The sequence below is a fragment of the Typopeltis vanoorti genome, chromosome 9, assembly GCF_054136105.1.
Source record: "Typopeltis vanoorti isolate ZY-2024b chromosome 9, IOZ_Tvanoo_1.0, whole genome shotgun sequence".
Taxonomy (NCBI): domain Eukaryota; kingdom Metazoa; phylum Arthropoda; class Arachnida; order Uropygi; family Thelyphonidae; genus Typopeltis; species Typopeltis vanoorti.
Window position 1 is genome coordinate 68689723 of NC_143557.1, and position 17826 is coordinate 68707548.

General features: G+C 34.7%; 1 protein-coding gene across 1 annotated transcript in view; it reads left to right on the forward strand.

The window, feature by feature from the left end:
* The window catches only part of RecQ4 (RecQ4 helicase), a 261720-nt gene that overhangs the window by 44630 nt on the left and 199264 nt on the right, over positions 1-17826 (forward strand). The window contains exon 4 of the mRNA XM_090397875.1: positions 8420-8578. Coding sequence (XP_090254001.1) covers positions 8420-8578 — 159 coding nt within the window. The remainder of the gene's footprint in view (positions 1-8419; positions 8579-17826) is intronic.

Here is a 17826-nt window from a genome sequence, read left to right on the forward strand (position 1 = left end):
GTTACAGCAGAGTTGCATGCCCATTCAGCTTGCACTTGTGCATATAAAAGAAAACTGCTACCAAAAATGTGTAATTTATACGGATTCATTGAGCCCTTTACAGGCTATCTCTTCTCCTATATATAATCTACATCCAGTGTTGTATGAGGTGTTACACCTATTGTACAAAATGAAAATCCTTAATTTTGATGTTCGGTCAGTATGGTATCACTGATTGTTGACCTGAGATGACCCAATTTGTCAAACAGCTAGGACTGCAACATTGCATCCTATCACAATGCCTCTTTCAAACTCCATCAATTCCCTTCCTGCAGCTATTTCACCTGTAAAGTTGACTGAGTTGGGAGCGTCATATTTCTTCAATTTATACTGCATTTTGCTCATGGGTGTCCGTTAACTTATTTTCAAGCAGTGTATGTAAAGCCTAAATATGCCCACCCGTAGAATACTGTTCACACATTTGTTGTGACACATCTAAAACCTTAAAGATTCTTGATGCTGTCCAGAGCAGTTCAGCAATTCGGGGGCCATAAATGACCCCTCCCTCAATGGTGCATTGTTTCGGCTCTGTCACTTCTAAGGTACTTCCATGGTCACTGTTCCAATGAATTGGCAAACCTCATTCCTTCACTCGCTGTTAGGCCTGTTAAAACGAGCAGCTGCTGTCCGGCATCCCTGTACAGTACAACTGCAAACTCATTATACCTGTAAAAAAAAAAAAAAAAAACCTGCTTTTCCTCTTCCTCATTTATTCCATCTACCTCTGTCCTCAGGAACAGCCTTTCCCATGATATGTTTTCCAACAATTTCAACCTACAGCTCTTTAAGAAGAATATCAATAGGTTTCTTCTTTCTCGACTCTTATCTGCACCTCGTACATGGGCACTGATGTGCTGTAGGTTAAAAAAAACACTTGCTCATTTTGCTCTTGAAACCCAAAACTCATCTTTCTCATCAATCCTTAAGTATTTTGAAATAACGGAAGTTCTCTAAAGGAAACAGCAACAACAAAAATCTCCTTGCATTCAGTTACACAGAAATTTACAAGTTATAAGTTATACTTTCAACTATGCTTTACTCTAGGCATATTCAGCTTTTGTTTAAAGCAGGCTTTCAAGAGCATTCATTTCATAATCTTCAGCTATCCAGCAATGGAATAGAATACAACTATTTTGGAATGTTCCTGTGTTTTTACGTGACAGCTGTCAGTTCAATAAACACAGAGAATGGCTTCATTTCTAATCTTCAGTCACAAACAAAATTCACAACAGCGTAGATACATTAACTTCTCAACTGGAGTTTAAATAATAAGAATCTGAAAAAAATTGCCATTCATTCATTTATTTTCTTTATTTCTTAAAGGGAATCATTACAACACTCCTTTCTTCTCTCTATCTTTCCAGCCATTCTCCTTCTCCTGCCCATAAGCTGTTCACTTCATATCACAGTATGGCATGCTTTATATTCTCTCTGATTTGCAACTGCATGAATGACATCACAATGGCCAGGTATCACAGTAATTCAGTAATGACAGATAGGATATCATCAGTACACCCAAGATGATGCATCTTTTCTATTTGATGCCTATTTTATATAGCCAGCATAAATAACATCTACTGGTATTTTAATTCCAACAATGTAGAAAGGCATGTACATGTTGCCAGTCCTAATTGCTGCTAAACGAAGGACTGTTTCTATTGGTAACTTAAATGAGGCATGGTTAGGCTTGATGGTCTTGCTATTCATCCATCAATAGCAAAACTACAAGCACTGTTACATTCTTCTTACAGCAGAATATTGTTTTGACAAACAAAATCTGGTCAACATAACAATATTTTTACACATCTTTTATTCCAATTTTAATTAACTAAACTAACAATAAACAACTTTTATAAACAAAATTATGTAAAGATATTTAAATATCTCTACAATTTGCTGAAATTCCTGTACAAAACAATAGTTTGTCTTTTTTTGTTAACTGAAGAAGAAGATGCATTGTTTTGTTTCTGGAAATTGACAACATAGAGTAGATAACTAAATTATTTGAATTATTACTTCTTTTTCATCAATGTTAAATTGGCATCTTCATGGATTAATATACTAGTATCAAACACTTGTATGTAGGCACACTTCAGTAACAAAAATGGAACAGGAGAGATACGAGGGTGGTCTGAAAAGTTCTCTGCCTTGACCATAGATGGCAACACTATCTGCAAGATTTTTTTTTTCTAAGTTGGTAATCTGTTATAAGCATCCCTGTGAAATTGCAAGTCATTCTATCAAGTAGTTTGTTTTATACAGCTGTCTGAAGCAAAAATGTTGTCTGTATTTCTTGAAATGGATAAAATTGAGTATTGTGTGGTTATAAAATTCTTTGTAAATGAAGGTTTAATAGCAAAAGAAATTGATTCGAAGTTCATAAACGTTTATGGGCGCTCTTCTCCTTCGTTTTCGACAATTAAGAGGTGGGCTGCCGAGTTTAAACATGGCCGTACCAGCCTTGAAGATGATCCACGTGAAGGATGTCCATAAAGTGTAACAACACCAGAAATCATTGATCAAGTGCACGATATGGTATTGGATGACCAACGAGTCAAAGTGCTTGAAGCGTTTTAACAAGAATAAAACTGATTTTGTGCATCGATTTATTACTATAGATGAGACTTGGATTCACTATTACACACCACAATCCAAACAGCAGTCAAATCAGTGGACAGAAGCCAGTTTGTAAAATTGTTATTCTTTATTTATTTACTTATTTTATTTTTAGTTTACTTATATTCATTTATTTTTATCTTAACTTGACCTTACTTTACTTTATTCATTCAATTCAAACTCACTATGTTTAGGCTATCTCTACTTTAAACATAAGCCTCTCCAAGTTAATCCTTTTGTGACCTATTTCTGTCCCTCCCCCTGCTATTAGACAAACTTATTGATATTAGTTAGTTTAATGTATGCAGTCTCCCACTCACGCACAAAGTCAAATTAGGAAATTTATTTTTTATTTTCAACTGCGCCACCTAATTTGATTGGATATTGTTAGAAAGATGGCGGTTGGAAAAACAGAAAATATTCGCAAAACATATATACTGATTCTCTAAAATGCAGGTCGTGACTTTGTTATGCCCGCACGTTTGCAATTTTTATTTTTAGAGATAGTGCATTGCCTAAGGAAAACAGACCAGGTAATTACAAAAACACAACATTTATTTTATTTGCTAAGACAATAATTACAAAGGACATAAATTACTGAGAAATTAAACCACACAACCATTAAACACACATTAGAATGTAAAATTCATACAATAAAGCTCACAGTGTATTTAGCACTAAGTTACTTTATAAGGAAGTTTCCTGTGACATTTCTATACAAAATTTGTGCACTGTGATCACAAGTAATATAAACTCAGCTTTTAAAAGTAGCAATTTATATCTTGTCTAGCTACATACACTCCTTATTAGCACTATTTCCTATCTTACAATTAAATACACATTCAATATCCAAACGCATAAATAAACATGATATTTTCCCACAACACTTTTTATTTAGAAACCGCCCGTTTACAAACACTAAAGCAACACAATCAATTCCGATACACACTTTAACAAAAATATAAAAGCTGTTGCTTACTCACATAACCAAGCATGAACTGTCCCAAAACCACCTCAGGATTTGACCATTCTTTTCCTGGAAAATTTCTTCTTGCTGCTAGGACTTATGCTGGCAGTAGTTTTATAGAATCTGCCTCATCAAGATACTGCCGAGATCGGAAGTTCTCAGATGGGACACTTTCGACTCTCTAGCCTGGGGAACGGCCGGTTACAGGAATACGGCTGACATCGGGAACACAGCCTGCAACTGTGGGAGACTTGCCGACGACCACAGGAAAAGGCCTTGACGACGATAGGAGAAAAGCAAGCCAAAAAAGGAGCTCACTAAGAGCTACAAGCTCCTTATATATCATACTTATTCGTTCTCTTGGTCTGCTTTTCCGGGATGAGCCTATAGCATTATGACGTCAATGCTGCCCGTTTCATTAACAACATTTTAGCCTCACGACCTTTGGCAGATATTTCTCATTGCTAATCTTGCTAATCCCTACCAAGTTTTACAATTAAGTCAACCTATGAAAGTTTATTTTTTCACTTGGTTAGAGTATAATAAAATTAGTTTAATCCTTTATCCAAGTGTGAGCAAACAAAGTTTGCGCCTGAAGTATCTTCAGGACTAGGGTAAAGTGATACAACACCAGGGCAACTCGTTGCAAAGGTGGAGAAAGCTACCAACACTCCTAACTCAGTATCTCCTATAATGCAAAACACATCTCCTTGCGGATATGTCTAATGTTATGCATTAAAGGAAGGGCCACTACCCAGACTAGTTTCGACCTTTATTGAGGTCTCTTCAGTGGGAGCCAGGCCCTAGTGGAAATACCAAGCAGAAGCATTAGCAGGTCATCTCTACCTATAGGAGTTGCCAAATGGTGTGCCACCCTTTTTTAATAAATTACTCTGGATTTAGAGAAAGATGTTGAAAGTTTATTTTTTCACTTGGTTAGAGTATAATAAAATTAGTTTAATCCTTTATCCAAGTGTGAGCAAACAAAGTTTGCGCCTGAAGTATCTTCAGGACTAGGGTAAAGTGATACAACACCAGGGCAACTCGTTGCAAAGGTGGAGAAAGCTACCAACACTCCTAACTCAGTATCTCCTATAATGCAAAACACATCTCCTTGCGGATATGTCTAATGTTACATTAAAGGAAGGGCCACTACCCAGACTAGTTTCGACCTTTATTGAGGTCTCTTCAGTGGGAGCCAGGCCCTAGTGGAAATACCAAGCAGAAGCATTAGCAGGTCATCTCTACCTATAGGAGTTGCCAAATGGTGTGCCACCCTTTTTTAATAAATTACTCTGGATTTAGAGAAAGATGTTGAAAGTTTATTTTTTCACTTGGTTAGAGTATAATAAAATTAGTTTAATCCTTAGGAGTGTTGGGAGTGTTGGTAGCTTTCTCCACCTTTGCAAAGAGTTGCCCTGGTGTTGTATCACTTTACCCTAGTCCTGAAGATACTTCAGGCGCAAACTTTGTTTGCTCACACTTGGATAAAGGATTAAACTAATTTTATTATACTCTAACCAAGTGAAAAAATAAACTTTCAACATCTTTCTCTAAATCCAGAGTAATTTATTAAAAAAGGGTGGCACACCATTTGGCAACTCCTATAGGTAGAGATGACCTGCTAATGCTTCTGCTTGGTATTTCCACTAGGGCCTGGCTCCCACTGAAGAGACCTCAATAAAGGTCGAAACTAGTCTGGGTAGTGGCCCTTCCTTTAATGCATAACATTAGACATATCCGCAAGGAGATGTGTTTTGCATTATAGGAGATACTGAGTTAGGAGTGTTGGTAGCTTTCTCCACCTTTGCAACGAGTTGCCCTGGTGTTGTATCACTTTACCCTAGTCCTGAAGATACTTCAGGCGCAAACTTTGTTTGCTCACACTTGGATAAAGGATTAAACTAATTTTATTATAAGTCAACCTATATACACTTTTACAGCAATTCTTATAACATTATATTCAGCACATAATATTTTCTCAGTACATTTTAAATATTAGGAAATACTGAGAAAAATAACATTGTGGAAAATCAGTTGCGCAAATTAAACATAGCAAATTATTAATTTTTCTTACAACAGATTTTACAGGTTGTTTGCCAAAGAAGACAAAGTCGGTTCCATCAGCAGGAAAGGTCATGGCATCAATGTTTTGGGATGCTAAAGGCATTTTGTTTATTAATTATCTTGTAAAGGGTAAAACAATAACTGGGGAATATTATTCCAATCTTTTAACCAGAGTAGACGAAAAAATTTGTGAGAAAAGACCCGATTTGCAGAAGAAAAAACTCATCTTTCATCAGGACAATGCACCTGCCCACAAAGGTGTTTTGGCAATGGGAAAATTAAGGGATCTGCACTATGAATTGTTGGAACATCCACCCTATTCCCCAGATTTAGCTCCCTCTGACGTCTATCTCTTCCCGAAACTAAAACTCTTCCTCACTAGTCAGCGTTTTTCTTCGAATCAAGAGGTGATTGCAGCTATAGATGGGATAATGGCACTGGAGCATTGCTGGAATAAATTTATTAGTCTTAAGGGAGATTATGTTGAAAAATAAAAAGAATTTTAAAATTATACATTCGTTTTTTCATTGTTAAGCCGAGATGACCTTAATACAAGATGACCTTAATTCCTATAATCACACCACCTATTGGCTTTGGCTAGGTGTTCTTGGCCATTGGACTGAATGTCTGCTGATGAGGATTTCCCATATGAAAGCCCATTTGATACAGCCATATTTGTTTAGGTTGGGTAGTTGGTAAGAGCTGCAGTAGATTCAAGGAAAAGCCTCTGAAAATTAAATTTGCTTCATGGAGTAAAGTGGCTTTTTTTTTTTTCAACAGCTCCTGTGCTGAGAATCCAGGGCATGATCTGCTAATCCGGAGTAGCCATAGTGGTGGAAATGGATGTAGTTCTTGTGTTCTGATATACAGATGTTGGCTGTCCTGCCTGTTTGGCCAAAGTATGAATGGTTGCAACTGCAGGAGTACCTGGTACACTCCAGGTAAATCCATAGCTGGGCTTTGGGAGAGCGAATAAGGATTGCTAGCTTTCTGTGTGGTTTATAAGTTGTCACCAGATTGTACTTTTTTAAAGATCTTGGCCACCTTTTCTGAGACACCATGAATATAAGGGATGGTGATGAATTTGCTGTAATCTATATTTGGAGAAGTATGGTATATGGTGAAAGAATTCTTTTTATCTGATGGGAGGTGTAGCTGTTGGCCAGAAAAGTTTTTTTTTTTTTTATATTGGTGAGTTCTGTAGCGGGTGCATTGTTATCAAAGCAAATTAATTTTGCCCTGTGGAATAAGGTGTTTATAGTTCCCGTATTGTTGGGAGTCGGGAGGTGTGATGCAACTGTTGATGGATGTATTTACCTGTGTGTGTGTGGGGGGGGGGTTCTGTAGATGTGAAAGGTCACAGATCTATTTGGTTGTCTTGTAACCGTTGTTTATATGAAGGGCAAACTGTTGTTACTTTCTGTTTCTGTTGTGAATTGGATCCTTTGATGTTGGATGTTCAAACGAAATAGAAAAGTGTGTAAGGTCCAGCCCATATGGCCAAATTGCAAAAACATTGTCTACATAGCATATCCAAATAGTGGATTTAAAGGGGGAAGAATTCATTCTTTTCAAATATCTCCATGAAATCCAGGTGGGGGTTGTGGGGAGGAAGAGGGGAGCCTATGACTGTTCTCTCTGTTTGTTTGTAGAATTTTTCCTTGTCAAACAAAATAGCCTGAATTCATGGTGAACTGAAACATGGTGAAATATCAGGAGGAAATTCTGCTGGGATAAGAGATAAGACATCCTTAAGTGAAATTTTTGTGAATAAGGAGGAGATGTCAAACCATTAGGTCAGTGTTGATGGGCATGAGGTCTTGTATACTAGGCTTAAAATGGACCTTATTTAGTTATCTACTCTACCTTGTCAATTTTCTGAAACAACATGATGCATGAGAATCAACGTATAAGCCTAAACACCAGAATGAAGAAAAAAATGATCAAATTCTGATATGTATCCTCATGGGGGTGTACAGAATACTGTGACAGTAATACATGATTAAGATTTCATTATTACCAGCTCTCCATCAATAATTTTCTTATCAAAGATAAGAAACTGACACTGATCCAATTTTTCTGCTAGTTCCATTTTTTTTTTTTTTTTATGTTGATGGTACCACTCTTGATCTCTGATGATTCAGTTGGAGTATTTTCAAGTGTAGCTGACTATTTTTGCTGTTTATCCTGATTCTCTGATGAAAACAGTGTGGCTTGTTTATTTGGCTGATGCTCCAGCCAGCATGAAATTCCGTCATTTGTCCCATCATTTTATTTTGGCTTAAGCCAATAAGAATACCCTTTGGTCAGACAATTCACAAATTGCCAGCCCAGCTTTGTGTATCTACCTAAATACAAAGCTAGGCTGGCGATTTGTGAATTGGACTTTAGGTTGGAAGCCTCTATCGACACTCCACATTCATTAAAAGGCTGTATGAGGTTTTCTCCCAGTTTTCCATTTGGATCCCTAATAAAATTAATAACCAAGGTAAGTGACTTTGGCCAACCAAATATCCTAATTTATCCAATCAGCTCACACTTTATCAGGATCCATTATCACTCCTGTCATGACATGTTTATATCCCTCACTTCTGCTGTTCTTTGAAGGTGCTTGTTTCTTTCATATTTTGTAGTTAACATTTATCAAACAGTAATTTCACTTCTATTACTACTTGAATTAAAGAAATTCAAAAATGTTATCTTATTCTTTCTGTTAAATATTCTTTACAGAAAATTCTGACAAAGATATCAACATATCACCAAAGAATGAAACTTTGCATGATTCTGAAAATACAGAAATGCACCACATTACTGGCTTAACAGAACCAGAAGTTATTCCAGAACCAGTTCCTCCTTTACTCGATGTATGTTTAAATGGTCAGCCTCCTGGTATGTTTTATCTTAAAAATTGTTTATACTCTACTTTTTAATTTAAAATTTCACATCCAAGTATGTATGAAATTTTAAGAGATTTTCAATTTTAATTAATAATTAAGCTTAATCATAATTAAGTTTCAGGTATAATTACTTAATAATTTAGGTTTGTAAATTAATTGTAGCCAAACAGCAGAACAAAGAAATGGTTACTGTTCAGTATAAATTACAGTTCATGAACTTTTTTTTTCACCTTTTGATATCTCCTATGATATTATAACAACCACCAGTTCAATAAAATTTATTTATCGAACTTACTAATATTTCACTGATTTTATACTTAACATATTCAGAGTACAAAATTACAACTGTGAGGCACACGGCACTCATCTTAAATCATTGCAGAAACATTTCAAATTGTAACTGAAAACAAACTAATGTTTTAACAGCTTGTCACGATGTTAGGACTCAAAACTGAGCTTGGGAACCTTCACAACACTTTTTTAGCTAATTGCTACAGCCCATATAAAGTAGATAAAATACTACATTTCACCATCCCATCCCTCCTGCGACCAACACAAAAGATCACAACAAAACCATTCCTGTCCCTTATGTTCAGGATACATTAGAAAAGCTAGCTAAAATTCTCTGCAGATATGATCTCCCTGCCACTTTCCAAGTACTCATTCAGCTAGCTACCTTCATCTGTTCTCCTAAAAATCAACTTTCATTTTTTACATCTTGGGATGTATAAAATTCCTCCTATCTGCAGTTTAGCTTACCTTGAACAGACTGGTAGATCAGTAAACATCTGCCTTTAAAAACACTAAAAGTTACACCTGTATAGCATCATCTGTATTGATGCTATATAGATGTAATTTTATCCAACTTCAAAAATTATGGCTGCATTAATATGCCATAGTCGTGGGAAACAGTCATTCTGAGACCAGATAGTATGACTTCTACAAATTAACTTTATGGTTATCTGGTTCATAGAGGGTGGCATATTAGGACATTAGTTTATTTTCAGTTATGGTTTAAAACGTTAATGCAATGATGCTGTGTTGTTGTGACATTTGTAATTATGTGCTGTTGAAGATGCTGGAGAGCCTTCGTAGCTCAGTCAGTATAGACGAAGCATTTTGGTTGGAAAGACCTGGGTTCGATTCCTGTCCATGATGTGAGGAACCTTTATCTGGTCTCAGAACAGGTAAACTGGCCCAGTGAACACACACAGATCTATAGTCAAAAATATATAGGGAACTTTTCCTCTGCACTTGGTTTTTGGGGTCCCAATTGTTGTATTATGTATAGATCCATAATTGTGAACCTTCTATATGAAGATGTCACCTAAGAAGGAGATGCTGGGTAGAAAACTAGCAAAATATTAAGTTCAATAATTTTATATTAAATTTCAGTTCAAATAAATTAATTTTATTTTTTTCTGCACTGTTGTTTATACTGTGAAGTGTTATTATCTCTAATTTATTCATATATAATAGCACTTCACTTTGTCACAATAAATAACAAAGAAAAAAAAAAAGGAAATAAAGATTTTTGTGCACAATTGGTTGTTGTAATCTATTGCTTATCTTAAGCAAATAGATTACAACAAAAACTCAAAATATTGTTATGAAAGAGTTCATGAAATACTAGAAATTATACACTGTTACCAGTTTACTAGATAACATGCCCATATCATCTGTGGAATTTACCGCTTCATCAGAGATGGTGTTATTGTCATTCCAAGCTATATAAAGCAAGTAAGTAGATACTGAGGAGATAAAATTCATTCATTAATATGCCAGCAGCCATATACAGCATTTACGACATAAGTGACTGAGGACAGTATGGTATGATCAGCTCACACTATAGCAAAGATCATTATAGAGAAATCACTCACTCATTCTGACAGACTCCTAAAAAGTACTAGTCAAAGTACCAGACCATCAGTACTGTACTAAAGGAAATTCAGAAAAGCAAATTTTTCATTACAACACACACACTATTTCTTTATTGTATTAATATTCTATGCTTTGATGTTCTGGGCTAAATTTCGCTGTGTGCTTTTAAGCTAGGTCACCTGCTTATGGAATGAGAAAAATAAAGATAGTGATTTTGAAGATAACTACTCATCATTTAGAAAAGCTGTTTGTTTCAGAGAAATAGTCCTCATGTCATTGATGTATCTGATGCGATGCAAAGCAGAACGCAGTGTCCAAGGCATCATTATCTAAAGAATTCAACCAAAGGGACTTCGTATATTGCAATGTCTGCAAGATGTACACATTACCAAAGGCAAATGGAATTTGGTTTGAAAATGATAGTGGTGGGAAAGTGTGCCAAAAATGCTATGAAAGCAAGGGTAAAAAGTGAAAGTCAGATTGCAAGATTGAAGCGGCGGATGGAACAGAGATGCACATAAAATGTCTATGTAATGGCAGATAAGATTGAAACAGGGGTTAAGTCACACAATTGAGTGAGAGAGAGCAAAAGTGTCAGTTGAAAGAATGGTAATATGATGGATGTAACGAATGAAGAGTTGGTTGTAATGAGGGAGATAGCTTTGGTTACATTGAGTGATTCACAGGACGAAGTGGGAGCTGCAGTGATCTGGTTACCTGAGTTTCTTGGCCTTTGCTTTTCCTTTAGTGTTACACAGTGGTCAGCATTCATTCATTCATGACAAATTATGGACTCTAGAACTGTTGTAAATAATTTTTAATCTCCTGATGTTTCGACCTTCGTGTAAGGTCATTGACTGGGGTATATATATATACAGGGTGTTCGGGATAAATTTGACAGTTTCGTAAGGAAAAAGAAAATCTTCTTTGTATTATTAAATTTAATGAATTGACAAAAAAACATTACAGGCAGAGTTAATTACAATACTATCAACAAGATTTACTCAAAATAACCACCATTAGCATCGATCACAGCTTCAATTCTGCTTCGGAACCTCGAACAAGCTGATGCTACAGTCTCCCTGGGAAGGGCCGCAAAAACTGTTTTAATTTTATCCATTAACTGGGCTTTTGTATTACTGGAAGTGCGATTGGTGTCTTTTTCAACTGCGCCCCATACAAAATAATCCATGGGGTTAAGGTCTGGGGAGTTTGGAGGCCAAACATTTGGACTGGTGAAGTCGTAGAAATTTTCAGACAACCATTTTTGACTTTTCCCAGAGGTGTGGCAAGGGGCCGAATCCTGCTGCCATACATACGGCCTACCATTGGCTACCCTTGTTATCCAGGGCTTGACTACAGTTAGCAACTCCACGAACAAAGCCCGAATTCCAATGCCAGGGTTCTTCAACACCTGTTCCTGCAGATTTGCGAGGAATTCTGCTGTACGAACGCAATCAGATCGTCTGCTAGGGATCTTTCTTCTTGCTACATCCTCGTAGTTACCATTGCAAGTCTCTAGTTCATGCCTGATTGTTTTTACTGTATTCAGGGAGCATTGGGCAGCAGTCGTAATATCCTTATTTTGATGGCGGGCACGAATCATCATGATACAAGTTATTCTCTTCCATGATTCAGGTGGGTTCCAGCTATCCATCCTTTCTGACATCTTGTATATGAATGAAGAAGGGTCCAAACTTTTAAATGAAGAGAAGTGTGTGTTAATACATGTAACTTACGGAAAAATATAATTAATTATAAATATGTCAAATTTATCCCGAACACCCTGTATATATACAGAGATAAGCTAGATTACATTTCACGCATTATGCTAAAGAGACAATGATTTGATCAACAGTTATTCTACTGGCCTGACCACCTCTAGTGAAAATAAATTGAAATAAAATAACTACATCAAAGCTATATTCTATTTAAGACAACATTGGAGAAACATTCTCTCTTATATGGGAAACAGGATGCACAATTCCCATCAGAAAAAAGGAACATAAACGATACATTAAATATATAAGCTGGCCTTTCTGATCATGCCCTCAACATGTTACATAGAATTGACTGGAAAAGCACCTGTTGTTATGTAAACACCTGTTGTTTACATTACACCAAAACATGGTAAATTTAAGGAAGCCTGCGAGATTCTTACCAACCACCCTACTCTTAATGATAATGAGGGTCTAAAAATCCCAAGAATATAGAAGGCACATATTCTACCCACTTAACCTTTCTCTCTAAGAGTTAATTATAAATAGGACCATAGATAATCCAGGATCTTAAATCTAATATAACAATTATCATGTTAAATTAGGACATCATTTTTACTGTAATGAAACTATCTATATGAAAGAATGTTTCTCTGACGTTGTCTTAAATAGAATATAGCTTTGGTGTAGTTATTTTATTTCATTTAAAAAAAATTAAAACTGAGCAAGAGTGTAGTTTGTAGTTTTTTTGTTAGAATTAGGTGTTTTTGCTTGGAGAGTGGTTTGCATTTTCAATTCCATGTTGTGCAAGGCCAGGATTTGTGAGGTTTGATAAGATGGATGTGGTCTTGATGTTCAGATATTCCTTTATTTATAGATCTTCCCATTTGTCCATAGTAAGACAAGTTACACAAACATGGTACTTCATATACACCAGGTAGCATCATTGGTGAGAGTTAATAAAAAAAGTCTGTTGTGGGTGCAGTATGATAGATACTGCATCCACAATAATGCTTGGCATAGCCTCCCTCGATGAGTCTAAGCACTCTATAGAGTAGCCCATAATATTAATAATAACAAATTCTTTTCTCAATGGTGGTGCTACTAAGTGCCACCTTGGCATAAAAAATGAATCTAGGCTGAAAAAAAAAACTAATGCTAAAAAAAAACTGACGAGATGGCAGCAGCATCATCATGAAGTGAGATCACATCATATTAGGTGTAATGGGATGGAGGGTAGTTTCTTGATACACTTTTTCCTTTTATGTCATTGGATTGGTATTTAAATACTGCATCACAGGCTGACATGACAAACTATAAGGAAGTTTAATGGTAATAAGCATTTTTATGCGAAGGACTTTATTTTGACATAATGTATGTGTGACACAAGTTGACTTTAGTCTACATCCCTTTTCTACATAATTGCTGAAGATGTTTATGCATTTTGCCAACATTATACTAAGGCAACTTTAGAAGAAAACCCAGCAGATCTGTCAAAAGTTTTTACCACAAAATAAAAGCATGTTGCACATCACTGTTGGCTGCAAATTGTTTGCCAGTCAAGCACTCCAGTGGTCCAAGAAATGGAAATCATGAAATCACTGGATATAATATCAGGACCTGGGTGGTCCAGAACCTCTAGATTGTAGCCATGTAATTGCCTGTGTACAATTGGCACAGTGTAGCACTGCATTATCATGCAGGATGATGCCACCTTCAGACAGCATGATAAATTATGGTTTGTAATTGACTTGCTTTGACACCAGTTCCCTGTTAGCAAAGGGATTGCACCAAACTCAGATCCAGATCTGTTTCCATGACATGTGCTTGATATCCTGGCAATGAATTTCGTGTACATCTATATATAACAATTCTCATTAAGTAAATAATCATCAAAACATTTAATATATATATATATATATATTTTTTTTTTTTTTTTTTTTAATTTCAGAATTCGTTTTTATTCGGTTGGAATATTATTCAAAAAGCTGTAATGACTGTTACCGAGAGATAAAAAGATGACATGGTATATTTAAAAAGATACTACTAGTTAACAAGTTTCGTTGAATAGATCAACATCTTCAGGTATCACAATCAAAGAAATATATAAAGAATTACAGAGACTTAAAATTGTAATAACAGAATAAGTACAAAAAGACAGTAGCATGTTTGAAAACAAAATGTGAGCTTGTGTTCCAAACAAACAAATACTGTGCGCTGTCGCAAGTGCTCCAATACTGAACAGAGGCAGCGTGTGCATCAGAGATATTGAAACTTAGGCTGTTGTTGATATGAGAAGAATCTAGAGAAATTTCTCTAGATTTGACAATCTTTCTATATATAATCTTTACATAAAATCTTGTACACTTCAGGAAACTGAGTAGGAAGATGTTTCTCTTTAGGTTTACTAAGTATTGAACAAAGTTTTGGGAGCATAGTGAAGCAAGTTTAGAAGTTAAACTTCTTGAGAATTTTTGCCCATTTTGGTGAAAGAGAGCTGATGTAAGGCAAAGCGATGAAGGCTCTGGGGGCAGAGGGATCTTCAGAAGTAGTTGAGTGGCTGGGGGAAAGAAATTTGTCAATTTTCTTAGGAGAGAAACCATTATTAATAAAAGTTTTTTTAAGAAAAAGGAGTTCATTTTCAATTTCTGTTTCTTCTGTAAGTAAAGATTTGGCTCGGTGAGCTAAGGTGGAAATAATACCAAATTTTTTTGTGGGGGATAGTGATGGGATGAAGCATGAAAGGTATCTATCCGTATGAGTAAGCTTTCTAAAAATTGAGATTTTAATACTCTCAGCACATCTGGTAAGTTTCAGGTCTGGAAAGGGGAGGCAGTCATCGGATTCTAGTTCGAAGGTAAAAGAGATATTTTCATGACACTTGTTTAGGTGGTCTAAAAATAAATTGAGGTTGTTGACACCATCTTCCCAGATGAGGAAAATATCATCAATATAGTGATACCAGAATTTTGGATTAAGGTGGAAGGAGTTAATAGCTTTTTCTTCAAAATCGTTGAGAAAGATGGTGTCAACAACCTCAATTTATTTTTAGATAAATTGAGTGATATTTTCCCTACACTTTATCTTTCGAAACATGTGTAGGTTCATGCATCAAAATGAAATTTTATTTCCAAAATTTTCATAACAGAATTAATTCACCTTTAATGGCTAACTACCCCCCTTCCAAAATTAACACCACACACACACACACACACACACACACACACACACACACACACACACACACACACACACACAGAAAATACTGCTAGATAACATATGTGCACTTTCTTTTTGTTTGAATTCGTTATTTTTCCAAAATAATTGTACTGTTGCAGTTTTAAGCAAAAGAAAGGCGAAGAATCTCTGATAAAATTGGATATACATTTTTGATATTAAAAAGACTCACAATTGGAAACTCCGAGTGATGCAGTTTAGCATCATTTGTTGTTCATTAGATAAAAAAAAAAAAAGTTTTAATTATTTATTTTCGCACATGTGAAATTTGTTTTTATTTGGGAAGAGATACAATAAATAAATTGTGCAGCAAAAAAAGGGTCAAATATCGTAGGACAGTAAAGAAATTCCAAGTAATACAGTGCACATAAAGACAATAATCTGTTAACGGCGGGGGGGGGGGATAATTGCATTTTAACAGATACATTTTTATTAGGTCAAAGGGATTTTGAGTATATTTGCAAACAGATATATTCAACATAACTTAGCCAGTTTTGTTGTAAAAAGTGCCGCATTTGAAGAAATATTATTGGCATAATAATTAAATAGCAAAATTCATAATGCTTCAGAATAACTTGATAATTTTGATAATACCAAAACAAGATGAGACACATCTGTAGAAATCTATTATTATTATTAGAGTCCTTTTAATTATGAACTCTAGAAAGATATATTTAATAAATTGGTTGTATTTTTGTGTTTTTAATTAAATAAACTAGTTTCATTTTGTCAAAGATGGTTTTCCCTTCTGAACTACCTGGGCTATTGTTCTTATCAATATTACTAAATTCCAATCTCCTTCTCTGGAAATATTCTCTTACTAAATGCTTGAATTGTTTTGATCAATCACTGACTTAGCAGTTTAATCCAGAGATTAAATATATGGTTAGTTAGTTTAATCCATAACGTTCTTAAGAATATTTCACCCTGTGATTTCCCAGAATCCTGTTACAAAAGAACAGATCGCTGAGTATTGAACTTGCAATAATTTTGAAACACGTTTCTGAGACAACAGAGGTTTTTTTTTGTGTGCTGCTGCTATTTGTAATAATTAGTAGGTAAGAGCAGTTTCTGTATCACATAAACAGAGCATTTGATTTTCAAGTTTATTATTATTTATAAATTAAATTGATTTTTCAGTTCATTTTTTGTGCATCAAGATTCTAGTTATTTTAGGGTAAAATGTTGAGTAAAAAAGTGGATGTTAGTGAGCATAGCAATTATCGTTACTATTGATTACTTCTATGTTTTAACTAAAGCTGGAATTATTATGCTTATTACTGCAACTTAAAAAAAATCAAATCTGGAGTTGAATAAATCTTAATAATTGTGCGATAAAGTTGGAACTGAATTAATCCTATATATTTATATATATTATATGCTTTTTTATGTGAATCCCAGGTCTCCAGTAAGTAAAGTGGACTCGCACTAGGCGACAAATTTTACCTTTTACCTAAAGTTGGGTGGTTGGAAAGCAGATACTTTAACCATTCTGTCAACCAACGAGGCATGCTGTGCATGTTACTGCAAACTGAAACATTTTATAGTTATATTTAGATCCATGTTGTGATTCCATAAATATAATGATTTTTGCTACAATTTTTATTACTGTAAATTCAAAATTTTTATTTTTAGTGAGAATATCTGAACTTTACAGTTCATGAAGTTCCTATTTTTACCTTGATTAGCAAGCTTAATTTGATTGCATTTAAATTCTTTTCTTTTCTTTAAAAAAAAAAAACAAATTTATCCTTATGCAATTATATAAGAAGCAACTTGCACAAAAATAAAACAAGTGACCTGTCATTATTATGCATTGAATCAGATATAATGGACTTTATTAATTATGACATTATAGATATATTTGCTGAAACCAAAGACTGAAAAAAAAAAAAAAAAACTTATTGATTTTTTTAATTTAAAATTGAACTGATTTATTTTTATTCTTTTTTAAATTGCAAATATATGTATACCAATGTTGTATTGTGTTATTAAAATTAGTTATCATGGAAATGTTGATTTTAATTTTCAATAAACTAAAAAAAGTGCTTATTTTTGAGGCCTCATAATGTTGTTGCTCCTCAGGTCTCCAAAAGTATAAATGCGGTTCTGGACACTGCCTGTTTGTAATGCTAGCGGTGAACGCTCATTTTCTGTACTTAAATGCGTTAAAAATATTTACACAATTCATTACGTCAGATGCATTTGAGAAATTTGTCAATTATGTTATAGAAAATGATATTGTTGAATTATTAGATTATAAATGTATGATAGATAAGTTATATAGTTATAACTTATAAGGTATATATGTAATTGATAAATACTTCATTAAGTAAATGTATAAAAATTTATTTGTGAATTACTGAATAGTTTAAAAGTCCATATTTTTTATAATTAAGTTTAT